General features: G+C 41.6%; 1 protein-coding gene across 2 annotated transcripts in view; it reads right to left on the bottom strand.

Moving 5' to 3' along the window:
- Window positions 1-15,000, bottom strand: part of LOC143133024 (tetraspanin-18B-like) — a 40,594-nt gene that overhangs the window by 14,563 nt on the left and 11,031 nt on the right. Inside the window, exon 2 of one of the 2 annotated variants that reach the window (XM_076292831.1) lies at window positions 1,920-1,998. In XM_076292831.1, the coding sequence (XP_076148946.1) occupies window positions 1,920-1,922 (3 nt within the window). In that variant the 5' untranslated portion in view covers window positions 1,923-1,998. The remainder of the gene's footprint in view (window positions 1-1,919; window positions 1,999-15,000) is intronic. The other variant, XM_076292833.1, reaches the window with a different exon arrangement.

Below are 15,000 nucleotides of genomic sequence, written 5' to 3'. Positions count from 1 at the left end.
TCCACCCAGATACCCTTCGTGATATGAATGAATATTCTGCTTGCCAATTTCGTTCAGCCTAGCAGAGCAGGTTAAGAATTGTGTCATTCAAGCCAGCTAACGATAGCTAACATTAACTTACAATTACTGCTCATGTTAATGTTAAATCTACACAAAGACAGACTCTTAAAAACATAGTTCTGTGTTCACTGGGTTCACTTAATGTTAGCAGACGGTTGGTATGCTAACGTTAATTAAATGCTTCGTGGTAGTGCTGCATACATACAGTCGAAGTAGTCACTTCACACGTACGGTAATCATCATGCCAAACAACATATTAATTCATTCAGGGTAGCTTCATATTATAGCCATGTAACTTACTGGGTGGTTTTTGGTGGTATCATTAACGTTACAGACAACTTGAATTTCACTAACTGAATGTGTTAACATGAGCAAGCTAATGGTAGAACTATCACTGCCACTGCCGTTTTAAAAGTTTGTTTTGTTTCTGTTCAGCAGTTCATACCCAGTGAACACAGAACTATGTTTTTAAGAGTCTGTCTTTGTGTAGATTTAACATTAAAGCAACACCAAATAACTTTCCCTCTGTCGCACGCACGCTATTTGTTTATCCAGCACCGGCTTTGCAAATAACGATGTCCACAGACAAGGTAGAATATGTTGCATGATTTATGAAAGTACGATGTATTGCGACATCAGATGCAAGTCAAATTTGTAGTTTCTTATGTCTCATTCCATCGAACTACAGATCCGCTACCCGATCTGGCAAACTTACATAGTGCGGTTATAGCCAATAGAGGGCTGCGAAGCGAATGCAGAAGTGCTGTTCACCCTGTTACAAGTTGATGAACCACTGAAACGATTTTGGAAACATAATTTAAGGTACAAAAAACTCTTTGGTATTACTTTAACATGAGCAGTAATTGTAAGTTAATGTTAGCTATCGTTAGCTGGCTTGAATGACACAATTCTTAACCTGCTCTGCTAGGCTGAACGAAATTGGCAGGCAGAATATCCATTCATATCACGAAGGGTATCTGAGTGGACTTTTAAAATCCGTCTGAATAATAATAATAAAAAAGTTAAAAGCAGATACATACCTTCCAAAATCGCCTGTTGTTTACAGCTGCTGGACTGCATGTACGGTTGAAAGAATAACGATTTCCCCCGAACTCTCAAATAACTATGCAGCTGTGTTAAAGTTACCCTGGTGCTGGGTAGTGTGCTGACGTCAGGTGGGGGAAAGGAGGGGCGCTGTCCTAAACTATCAACCCAACAAGCTGGGTTACAGAAAATAACCCAACATGAGTAAAAACAACCCTACACAATGACCCAACAGTTTCAACTCAGCGTTTGGGTTGAGAAAATAACCCAGCATTTCTTAGAGAGTAGAGTATATCTATTCATAGGCCTATACTAAGGCAATGATTGGATGGTGTTCAGTAAAGTAATGAGTGTTTACACATGTGAAGAGAAAGAGTGAAGCACTGGTGATTTAGTGTGCCATTTTGATGGGTTGTGTTTGAAAAATGAAATCAAGTTACTTCCTGTTCGATTTTTGTGTGTTAAGTAGAAAATTGTGTGTGGTGTTTTGCAAAATGTGTTTTAGTCAAACACTGAGAATTAGTGTATGGTTTTGCAGATTTGGTGTGGGGTTATGATGTTTGGAAGACATGTTTAGAAAATTGGGTGACAAGCAAAGATTTAGTGTGTAAGCATTTGAAAAAAACTGTAACAGACAGAGAGAGAGAAAGAGAGACAGAGAGAGAGTTTTCATTAGGGTACAATTTAAGTTTGATGGGTTTGTTGAATTAGAGATGTGACTGTGTGTATCTCCTGGCTGTCACACACACACACACACACACACACACACAGAGAGACACACACACACATGCAGAAGCAACAAGAAAGCAGCATACCATCTGTACCTGTAAAGATGTCCTCTTAGGTGGCGTCAGCCTGGACGTTGGTTAGACCTCTCAGCTCTGCAAACAGCCACTGCAAATAAATCCAGAACACTCATGTCAGATATCTGTGGGTGTGTGTGTGTGTGTGTGTGTGTGTGTGTGTGTGTGTGTGTGTGTGTGTGTGTGTGTGTGTGTGTCAGTGTGTGTGTGTATGTGTGTGTGCGTGTGTGTGTGTGTGTGTGGTGGCTGGGTCTAAATTAAGAGCCACCTGTCAATCACATAACATACAACTGGGAGCTTGTTACCTCAGTGGAAATGTAAATTCCTTTGGTAAACAATGTAAACATGACACACACAGTCCTTGAGCCAGTCCCCCCCCCCCCCCCCCCCCGGTATACTGACGGGAGGTGAGATTACTGGACCTACAGCACAGAGGAATTTACATATTGGAAGAGGCTGCTGCAACCTAACATGCCCAATTAACCAGTGTCACGAGGTGTGTACTGTGTGTGTTTGTGTCTGTGTCTGTGTGTGTGTGTGTGTGTGTGTGTTTGTGTTTGTGTTTATGTGTGTGTGTGTGTGTGAGAGAGAGAGAGAGAGAGAGAGAGAGAGAGAGAGAGAGAGAGAGAGAGAGAGAGAATAGGTGGTGACTCTAAAGGAAGACAAAAGGAACATATGGTAGAGACACTGAGTCTGTATCAGTCTCAGTGACTGAACTGGAAAATGAAAGACTGCAAAGCTTCACAGACACCTTAAGTACAGATCACTCTGTGTGTGTGTGTGTGTGTGTGTGTGTGTGTGTGTGTGTGTGTGTGTGTGTGTGTGTGTGTATGTGTGTAATAGAAGGTTCAGAGTAATTGGCCAAAGCTGTGATGTGGTGAAGCTAGTCCTGGAGTATTCAGCCAGATTCAACCGAGCATGAACAATCAGTAAACACAGGAGACAGTCACACACACACACACACACACACACACACACACACACAGCCCTCCATGCAGGCATATACTGTAAGCACACACACACACACACACACACACACACACAGCCCTCCATGCAGGCATATACTGTAAGCACACACACACACACACACACACACACACACACAGCCCTCCATGCAGGCATATACTGTAAGCACACACACACACACACACACACACACACACACACACACACACACACAGCCTTCCATGCAGGCATATACTGTAAGCACACACACACACACACACACACACACACACACACAGCCCGCCATGCAGGCATATACTGTAAGCACACACACACACAGACACACACACACACACACACATCAGATAATGCCCTGTGAAGCCTTAGCATAGTCGCCCAGCCCAAGTAGACTATTGAATGTTAAAGGTGTTTTTCAACACTACTGCCAGCCCAAGTAGACTATTGAATGTTAAAGGGTGTTTTTCAACACTACTGCCAGCCCAAGTAGACTATTGAATGTTAAAGGGTGTTTTTCAACACTACTGCCAGCCCAAGTAGACTATTGAATGTTAAAGGTGTTCTTCAACACTACTGCCAGCCCAAGTAGACTATTGAATGTTAAAGGTGTTTTTCAACACTACTGCCAGCCCAAGTAGACTATTGAATGTTAAAGGGTGTTTTTCAACACTACTGCCAGCCCAAGTAGACTATTGAATGTTAAAGGTGTTTTTCAACACTACTGCCAGTTCTCTCTTCACACCCATGCTGAGTGCTTCTCATGAAGAGATGAGAAATGAGCAGTGTGACGAGTACATGGCGTCCTCATCAGCTTGGCCTGCCCATCTGCACCTTTAATTGATTAATTGTCTTTAAAAGGCACCCTGATGCATTGCGGGTTAGAGAGCGGGCGTAGGGTTGTTGGTGGCAGCAGCAGACCTAAGTCTGGGTTTTAGTAGGTTTTGGTATTTCTTTTCTTTAATTTATTTAGCACCACTACATTACTCAGTGCATCCATACATTGCCTACACCACTGACTCTACTGCAGTGTTGTGCCAGTTCACAGCTTTTCTGAACTAGTTCAAGTTCAGTTCATACATGCTCAAAGTGAACAGTTCACGTTCAAAGTTCACAATTTTAATTCTGAACTAGTTCAAAGTTCAGTTCATTTTACTTTTTTCGTGAGATATTCAAATAAATACTTTTTTCACACTACGAGCTAGAAATCACTATACGTTCTTTGAAGTTGCTCATTGTAGACATTTGCTCATGACACTCGGTTTCTTACCAGGTGATGAAACTTGCAGCAGTACAGACAAGGTAGACCAGTCTCCGTGCCATCACTTCCACTAGCCATTTTTTTTAAAAATTGCAGCGCTTTCTCTCACTCTCGTCATTGGTCTGTCTCTCTCTCTCTCTCTCTCGCTCCTCCAGCCCTCCGCGCTCTCGTTGTTGCCTGCTACGCGGCGTTGCTATGCCTACCCCGCTCTGCTGCAATTCATCACGGGTAACGTTGTGCGGAAGCCAGTATGCTATTCAACTATTCTCAGCCGGACACTACGTTGCCCGCAATGCATTGCGCACACAACCTCAAAACCATTTCTGTCTGGTGATACATGATTTAAGCGGCACCAGCGAGAATACAGGAGGGAGGAACTTTCTCTCGTTGCGTTTCAAAAGAGAAAACAGATGTCACTCAGTTTTCAATGGAAAACAAATTCCAACGTTCATTTACAGTGATGTCTGCCGTTCATGACACATAATGTGAACTAATTCACGTTCAAGTTCTTTATTAAAAAATGAGCGTGTTCAATGAACGCGTTCTTTTGAACTCGTTCACGCACAACACTGCTCTACTGACATATTCAGGGCTTCTAATTATTTTGGGTTGGTTATGTTAAACGCTCTCAATAAATTATTGTTAAATCTTCTCTGCGGTGTGGCGTGTGCCCTTGTTTTTTTGTCTTGTCCTCGAGCCAGGACGTTACAAATGGGGGCTCGAGTCCGGTTAGTTTAAACTTCTTGAGAGAACCCGGTGCGTTGATCTGATCTTTGTTTGTAGGCTACTTGTTCTTTGTTGGTCCATCTGCTTTAGGCAGTGGTTTTGTTTGCTTCCTATTGGTTGATACCGATTGGAAGTTTTGTTAATTGAAAGAGCGGTAGGCCTAATTGGTTTGATAGTTTGTTGTGGTAGGGACGTGCCCACTTTTGGAAGTCGTTTGTTTGTTCTGGCGTTTTGAGGACGTGTGCCAGTGTTGCTGTAAGGTAAGTACTATCATTTATGTGCAAAGAAATAATAATACGTTGTCTGTTTGGAGTTAACTCCCCTGTGAGGTGTAGCGGTGTGCTTCCTTTGAGGCACATCGGGGCTGGGGTATAGTGTTGCGGTGAAGGTGAGTAGAAGCTTTTGCTCGGGGGCACTTCCGCGGTGTGAGGTTCGTTGCAGATTTTACTGTCGCGTTCCGATCTCTGCTGGATTCAGTGTGAGAGCCGCCGCCGAAGATAAAGGTTCTTTTTCGGTTGCTCTTACCTGTGCATAAATACCCCTCATCGGTAGCCGCATGAAGAGTTAGGTTTATAGTAGTGAGAGTACTTTTTTGGGTAGGTAGCCTAGGTAGTTGGGGAGCGCTTCAAATTAGTCGCACATTATTTGGTAGCATTTTCCTTTGGCACTAGCTGGATTTGATTATGACTGCTGACGAGTTTGTGAGTTCTCCGTCTTGGTAGGTGTTTCATAGTTGCACAAAGGATGAATTGTTGAAAATTGCAGGGCATTATGAACTGACGATTAGTGAAAAGAAAAAGGATGCCATTAAACGTAGGAGCGCTTGAGTTTAATTGAGAAAGGAATATTGGCCGAAGCTTCTCTGAGTTTGCCGCCTGAAAAGCCACAGGGCAGCGCGTTGTCTTTCGATCAGCAGAAAGATTTGTTGTTGCTCCAGATTCAGCGTGATAAACTGAAGTATGAGGCCGAAATGTCTAAAGTGCAGTTAGAGAAGGCACGTTTAGATATGCAGCATCTTAAATTAAGTATGGTTAAGGATGGTACTCTGCCAGATTCAGCAGTTAACGAATTTTCTGTAGGCTCGTCTGATACGACGCAGAATTTGAGATTGGTTCCACAGTTCAATGAAAAAGATCCAGACATTTTCTTCACACTGTTTGAGCGTGTTGCGGAAGCCAGGCGTTGGTCTGAGACTGAACGTACACTCTTACTCTCTTGTGTTTTAACTGGGCGGGCGCAAGAGGCGTATTCTTCTTTAAATAATGAAGATTGTAAATACTACGCGAAGGTGAAAGAGGCTGCATTAAAATCGTACGAGCTTGTGCCAGAGGCTTAACGTGTATCCTACGAGATACTGGATCAATTGAGTCCTTTATATTGCAATCCGTTTTGCTTTTTTCTTAGCAATCAGATACGGGAGTCTGTGTGTTGGTGCAGGGAATGGGTCTTAACGTCTTGTCTGTTCCTGTCCACAAAGTTACCCTAAGATCTGATTTGGTGCCGGGAGAAGTTGTGCTTGGGGTACGACCAGCTTTGCCTGTTGCGGGGGTGCAGGTGATTTTGGGTAATGGACTTGCAGGTGAACGTGTGTGGGGTTCGTCGTCTTGTCCTGTGGTTTCTCCTCAGGGTCCTGCTGGTCCAGACCAGGATCTTGTGCCTGATGTTGGAGAAGCAGTGAGCATGGTAACATGTGCTACAGACAGCACTGCTAAAGCTGATGATACGAAGGAGTCTGAGTCGACATCTAGTGTGCTGCCTGTGCCTGACCGTGCTAATTTGCCCTCTCTTGTGTCTGATTTTGGCAAGGAACAAAAAGATTTGCCCTTGTTAGAAAAGTTCGCCCCTGGTTTTTCTGGTGTTGGTGCGTCTAGTGCTGCGCATGGTGATGTTGTGCAGAGTGGGGTACTGGGGCGCAAGTCGGTTCCACATGGGGAACAATCGGTTGGACCACAAAATGTTCAAGTCGTTGTGGAGGCCACTCATGCTGCACATCTTCGTGAAATAAAAATGCCACCGGAGCGCCAATCGGATTTGTAACGTTACACACAGCCTTACAACACTGTTTACAGCTCTTCTTCGAGTCACGGTAAAATGTAATTTATGGTACATAGCTCATTTAGATACACATATGTTGTGTGTGCTTGCGTTTCTTTAGGAATCCGCCATCTTGGTTTGTATAGAAACACACACACACACACAAACACACAGGCACAAGCATGTACACACACGCACACACACACACACACACACACACACACACACACACACACACACTCACAGCAGATGAGGCTGCAGGTGGTCTGGCAGGCAATGCTGGTGACACACACACATTCTGAGTCACAATGTGAACGGGTCAGCGAAGTGCCGAAATTATGCCCGGCACAAACCCACACAGCCAGCTGCCACCTACACACACACACGTATGTACACACACACACACACATACATATATACACACACAAACACACACACACACACACACAACTTTTACTCAACAGCATCAAAACATACAACCACACACATAGATCTCCCTCCCACTGCCAACTAAAAACAGGTCAGGAATGCTAATACCACAAATGCTATATGTTATGTTTGTTATTTGGAAAGTGTGTGTTGTTTATGAGAGTGAGTGTTCTCTCTCTCTCTCTCTCTCTCATGCCCCCCTTCAGTTGTGTGTGCATTACTCATATGTCCTCGTCTATGTATTTGAATGTCTCCATCTTTGCTTTTCCCCCTTTAATATAAATCATGGGCCACTAAAGGCCTCCCAAACTCTTTCTCTCCTCTTTCCATCTCCCTGCATCATTCTCTCTCTCTCTCTCCCTCTCTCTCTCCCAGTCTCTACACCTTTCCCTCCCCCATTATCTCCATCCCTCTCTCCCTCTCTCCCTATCTTTCTTTCTACCGCTTCTCTTATCTCTCCCACATGCATGATGCAGCCAATCCTCTGAAGCAGAGAGGAGAGAGAGAAGAAAGAGAGGAGAGAGAGAATAAAGAGAGAGAATAAAGAGAGGAGAGAGAAGAAAGAGAGGAGAGAATAAAAAAGACTAAAAAAAGAGAGAAGAGAGGAAAAGAAAATGGTATGAAGAAGGAAGATGAACACACACACACACATACACAAACTCATCTCTTTCTCACACACCACAATAGAGGAGCTACACACTCTTTCTCCAATCTGCACATACCCATCTGCTACTCTATCCTGAAATAATAATAAATGATTTCATAAAAAAATCTGCACTGTTTTCCATTTAAATGATGTTATTGTCTGTCATCTTACAGTATCCATATAGGTCCAGACCAATAACAATACTAGGGCTGTAACGATATACGATTTGAAACCGAAATCGCGACATTCATATCAACGATACTGTGTCGTGGTGTGAAAAGGCAGAATCGAGACACACCTTTCTAGTGTTTCACACAGTGCTTTGCATCTTACGCTGCCGCAAAAGCAACCCACATCTCCCGCTTTACTTATCGGTAGCCTACGTTGTCCAAAAACAAACATAAATAAATAAATAATAATTTCATACCTCTTCTTGCTTTCATTGTAGACTGTGTTCAACTTTACCGAACAGTATAGAGGTAAACCCCCTCTCCTTGCCCCGCTCTCTCTCGCGCTCCCTCCCTCTCACTCTCCCTCCCTCTCCTGCTCAATAAACACGCGCGACTTAAATAAAACATTCACAATCGTGAAAGCAAGGACGCATAGAAGACGACTAGCTAAATTACTATTAAAATCCACTTAGCATCATTAGCATGCTGCACATATTTGTTTAAAACTCTTGCATTGAAGTTGACTGATCATCTCAATACCAACGTTTCCCAAAAGGGCCTGTCCCAAGGAGAACAAGTAGCCTATTACCTTGAAACTTAAACACACATGAGAAAACTGAACAGTCCAATCAGTAGACTATGATAGGCTAAGCTAGCCAACTATGCTACTTTGTTTACAATATCTCCAGGCTTCAACCAGACAGCTGAATTAAAGAGGTAGAGTTGTAATAAAAAATAGCAGGCCTAGGCTATAGGCTAATCTGCATAAAGTGTGCTGTCATAAATATCAGTCATTCAGAAAAATATTTTTATATCAGGATATCAAATAATAGATATATTATATTGTAATCCTCTGGTGTTCTAAGGGAGGCTATTAAAATGTTATTTAATAAAATGTCTAGCCCCCCCCCACAAAAAAAAAAAGACAAATCGAGATTCGTATCGAACCGTGGGTCAAAAATTGTGATACAAACCAAATCGTGAGGTTGGTGTATCGTTACAGCCCTAAACAATACCCATATTCAGGATGACATTTATATTAAACACACACTCTCTACATCTCTGTCTCTCTCTCTCTCTCTTTGTTTTGATTCAATTCTATTCAAATATGCTTTATTGGCATGAAAAATCATGAATTGCATTGCCATAACATTCATAGAAACAGTAGAAGTATTCTTTCTCCAGAATTTACTTCATGTATTAAATTCCATCCAGGGCATGACTGCTTATCAAGCCATCTGTAATATGTAGACTTGGATCCAGCTGTGAATGTAGCACACAAGCAGAAGCACACGTATGCCTGCACACATACAGACACACACACACACACACACACACACACACACACAAATGCACATATGCACACATACACACACACACACACACAAATGCACATATGCACACATACACACACACACACACACACACACACACACACACACAAACTTGATTACTTTATTTGGAATGACTAACACTGAAATTCAAATATGCTTTTGTTGGCATGACAAATCATGAATTGTATTACCATAGCATTCATAGAAACAGTAGAAGTATTCCCAGAAAATACTTCATGTATTACAGTTTTTCTCAGTCGCTTTGGTGCTTTTCTCAGATCAGAATGAAAATTCTGACTATTAGTTCAACCTCCACAACATTTAGTCATTTGTGCCCATCATAGTAGCAATTTCTCCTTTCTCTGAACAAATTGCAAATGCTTTTGAACATATATCAGTTGCTTTGTCGTGTCAGTCAAAATTAACTACACTAAGGGACCGTTCGTTATTTATAAACGGGGTCACCGGAGGGATTTAGAGTGCTTCAATCAAAAGTTGCATGACCCTCCCCTGCCTGTAAGAAAATTTTCAACGACCCTCCAGCAGTCTTTTCAAAAAAGACATGACCCTCCCTGGCCAATTGTCGATACTTTCCGCCCACGCTATAGAGCGTTATGAAAAGTTGAACACATCGACTTAAGCAATCGTTCGAAACTCACCCTCTGCTTTCTGATCTTACACATCACACTTCACCAAGATGGTGGCCATTTCAGTAGATTTACTCACTAACATTGTTGTGGAAACACAATAAGCATGGAAACTAAATGCACACTTCCTGCAACTGCATTAGCCTACTTGAAATAATTTACTTCTCTAGTAAGTATTCACATGAAATAAAACAATAAAACATTGAGACCATTCAACAAAGCACACTGGGTAATAACAAATTCAACACATGAACTTGTTGCTATGGACTCGTCTCTAGGCTTCCTCAGTCATTGTAAAGGTGCCGAAGCTGAACATTATCCAACTCAATTTCTCAGACGAGCGTCAATTTGGAAGCTTGCTACACTCCTTCCTTCTCAAATGACTTGAAAAGGCCGTTTGCACAATTTCACAAATAATCACAGGGACCGAAAAATACCTAACATGCCAATTTTTTCTGGGTTTAGGCATATCATTTTAACTTTTCCCCGCTGTCTTGCCGTTTTAATATTTTAATAATAATATTTTAATTTTAAGTAGGCCTATTTAATTTAACGACGTGGTTGTCGTGAGCACGATTCATTGGCGCTTGCAGTGTTCGGCCGTAGGCTATGTCTACGTGTGCACCTGCCAATAAGAGCCAAAGAAATCCCCCTGTATATTCACTCCAAGTTGGCCTACCATAACTTACCAACTCTAGCCTACACTGTATAAACTGGCTATTTATATGACCAATGTATTTGTATTCTGTATTCTGCTTTATGAAGCAGAATTACGCACTGCTACTTGGAACGTATCACATTTTTGTTGGCAGGAGAGAGAATGACAGCGATTAACAAATTTCACTTGTTGCTAGTTACCAATAAATAGGGCCTAGGCTACTATATATTTTTTTGCAAACAACAAAAACAGAAAGGATGGAGACAGCAAAGCTAGAGATGGGCAGGAACAAGGTCAATTGGTAGAAAATGCTTGTCAAAACGTTAGGAGCTGGATGTGTGGATGAATGAAGCACAAGTATGCTTTATAAGCATGCACACTGTTTAAAGTTAGGCTAGGCTACACGGTAAACTACAAGTAAACCAACATTTTTTAGGGCTGGATATAAATTTGACCAAATGGATATAGGCTGTTAGGCGTGAATAAAGTGGGCTACTTTGTTGCTCCAACCCTTCCAACGTTAATGGGGACGGATGTTGACATTTTCCGTATTTTGCGTGAGAAACCCGTATATTCATTGTTCAATGTTGACAGAGCTATGGAACGAAAAAGAGCGTTTTATGGCGACAGAAATCAACAATCAAACAAGCCACTTTGATTTTTTGCTGTTTTCATTAATACAAAAGATGGGTGACCCCCCCTCCTAGACAAAAAAAAGTTAGGTGACCCTCCCCTCAACAAAGAATAAAAAGACATGACCCTCCCCTATTTTCCTCCGGTGACCCCGTTTATAAATAACGAACGGTCCCTAATGGATGCTGAATAGTTGTTCCCAATAAAACTAATAGTCTTCATTTCATTGCTTGAGTCATTACATACAAAATTGGTGAACTAGTTATCAAATTCTGTCACAATGCTGTAGAATTGCAAAGAGCATGTAAAACTGTGAAACTTACATATTCAGTGTCTTGTACTCACTTACTCTCCTAACTACAGCACTGTAACTTTACTGTAGTTTTCAAATGGCTGTACAAGTACTGTATAGTGCTATCTTGAGCATTTTCAGGTAGTGTCACCGAGTTCTGACCTTTTTTTGCGTTGGAAAACACTGAGAGAATAAACTGTCATAATGAAAACATGACAAAGCCATTTGACTATCTTGTTCATAAACAATGGTGTCAAGACTTCTCATTCTGATGACACTGGCAGTTTCATAGACATAAATACTTGCTTTTGAGGAATGGACTATCCATTTTGAGCAAGTGACGTGCTTTTGCAGGTTATCCACTAGGTTTTGCAGTTTGCACTAATTGTTTTGAGAAATGCACTAACTGCTGTGCAAATGTTAATAGTGATGTGAGAAAAGCACCAAAGCGACTGAGAAAAACTGTAAATTCCATCCAGAGCATGGCTGCTTATTACGTAAGCCATAGATAGATAGATAGATACATGGGCGTAGATTTGCGTGGGGTCCGAAGGACGTGTCCACACCAATATCAAATAATGACTGAAATGTCCCCACCAATATTCAGGTTGAAACGGGGAAAAGAGCGCCTCATGCGGTACACAAAAGGTTAAATCATTTCCCACTTCAGTACCACCACCCAAAATACGTCTTTGAGACAGATCTGTTTTTTGATTGGCTTAGCTCCCTGTAGACTATAATGCTGTCGATTAGAAGTTTTTGGCACACTTGCCTGCAAAAATCTTAGCTCTATAATCTTTGCTTGGCTGTCGATTCGAGGATGTCGGGCATGAAAAGAAAGGTGGAGGACATCAGAAGTTATTTCAAGAAACAAAGTGTAGGCCTAGCCCTAAGTCATAATATTATGCACTAGTTATGAATGCCAGAAAATTCGTTTTTTGGTAGGCTACACATTTAGTTGACAGTGCTATATGTGTATAGCCTATTAAATGGACGTTGGAATCAACCAAATACCAGCTAGTTCAGCTATATTGCGCTAGCAGATTTGTGTACTATGACAATGGTTACTAAGAAAAGGAAATGCATGCGTTTAACCAGCAATGCAATGTTTGCTAAAATGAATGAAAATGCCACGAGGATGTCAGTGAAAACAAATGCATTTATATGGGCTTGACTTGCTGGAGATAGAACATGAATGCAAAACAGATGACAGAAAAAGCAACCCAGCCGCTCCCTTTATCAGACAGCGTTGGTGTGGCAGGGTCACAGCAGCAGGTGAACTTGAATAAGGACATGGTGTTTTTTAGTGTTAGCTAGTTATAGGCTAGTTATAGACCTAGTGAATACTACTGGTCTTCTTCGAGATTTGAGTCGTGCTATGTCACTGCTCATGACATCAATATTTTATTTATAAAGTGACAGAGGAACCCCGGCCAGGTAGATAGGGGAGATTCAGGGCTACAGGTACATTTGACATGGTGTTTTGACTAAATGTTTTACTGCATATGCATCAGTAGGTAATGCATCATACAAAGTTTAAGTCAGGCACGCATCATATATTATTTTATATATATATATTTTTTTTTTTTTGGGGGGGGGGGTGTAGTGTCCCCACCAAAGCTCAGACCAAACCTACGCCCTTGGATAGATAGATAGATAGATAGATAGATAGATAGATACTTTATTGATCCCCAAGGGGAAATTCAAGGTCTCAGTAGCATACAGACATCACACACAACATGCACTTACAGCAGAAAAACTAATATACGTATATAAATATAAAAACTCCACTGCACAATAGAGACAGTAGAAGATAAAAAAAAAAAAAAACTAAAATACTAAATACTATAAACTACTAAAAAAAACTAAATCAAGCATGAGGCTCTTGCAGTGATAGGGCAGGGACTGAGCCTGTAATTCTGTATGCATGGTAAGGTGCTCTATGAGAGTGTGTCATGGTGATGGTGCAAATAAGTAAGTCCAACAGTGCAACAGTGCCAGAAAAAAGTCTAGAGACCAGCATGAAATAAATATATATCAATATAAATATATAGAGGACGCTGGCAGTTGTGAATATAACACACACACACGCGCACACACACACACACACAAAAACATTTTTGATTACTTTAATTGGACTGACCAAGACACATAGAGCCAGTAATGTTTCACTTGGCAATACAATACAAGTTTTGTGCTAATAGTCACATCCACTGGGATAAATCAGTGTGCATATTAAGGGTAGAGATGACTCCGAACACATACACTATCGGAAAGTCACCTTTTTCCGCCCTTTTACGTGTATGTGTCACTTAATATTAATTTCTATACAAATCAAGACAGCGGATTCCTAAAGAAATGCAAGCGCCCATTCCATAAGTGTATCTAGATTAGCTATGTACCAAAAATTTAATTTTACCGTGACTCGAAGAGCTGTAAACAGTGTTTTAAGGCTGCGTGTACAAATCCGCTTTGAGCTCCAGTGAAATTTTGATTTCGCGACGAGAATTCTCGGTCTAACCGTTGATATGCCGAGTGAGTGGGCGGCCCAGCACCAAACTCCAAGCATGGTAAAGAAAATCTGATTTTTAAGGCAGTAAATGCTCCACACACACACACACACACACATCCACTCACAAACATACAGAGAGAGAGAGAGAGAGAGAGACTGGAGGCTCATTGTGGCTTCTGCTGATAACTGTGTGTCAGGTTTGGGCTGTGGGGTCAGGGTAGAATACAGCGGTACAGAGTGGGTGGTATGCTTATTATATCATACACACACACACACACATAAGTATATATACTTTTTTGATCCCGTGAGGGAAATACATTCTACTGGACAACCATGACTTCTTTATGGAAACAAAATAATTGCACAGATGTAGACACACACATAATAATAATAATGACACATGTGACAAGCTATATTGCCACAATAAATGGATACTCACATACATTACCTCTTATATATTATGTACCATTATTTCACAGCATGTGTGTGTGTGTGTGTGTGTGTGCACAGCATATAGTGAGTTCTCTCTCTTTCTCTCTCTCTCACACACACACACACACACACACTCTCTCTCTCTCTTGGTGATGGATTGCCACCTCTATTCGTCATCTGTTACTGTTGTGTCTTTACACTCTCTCTTTCTCTCTCTCTCTCTCTCTCTCTCTTTCTCTCTTTCTCTCTGTCTCTCACACACACACACACACACAGCATGAGTGTGAACCTGCTGTGTGAGGGTCATGCTGGGGCCACTGTGGTAAATGCTGTGTTATTTTGCATAAGAGTTCAATTAC

This window comes from Alosa pseudoharengus, unplaced genomic scaffold, assembly GCF_046254945.1.
Source record: "Alosa pseudoharengus isolate Yale_2024_CS ecotype anadromous, Long Island Sound unplaced genomic scaffold, YU_APseudo_1.1 YU_APseudo_1.1_scf_19, whole genome shotgun sequence".
NCBI classification, from domain to species: domain Eukaryota; kingdom Metazoa; phylum Chordata; class Actinopteri; order Clupeiformes; family Clupeidae; genus Alosa; species Alosa pseudoharengus.
Note: the sequence above shows the minus strand (reverse complement) of the source record. Positions and strands in the feature narration are given on the sequence as shown.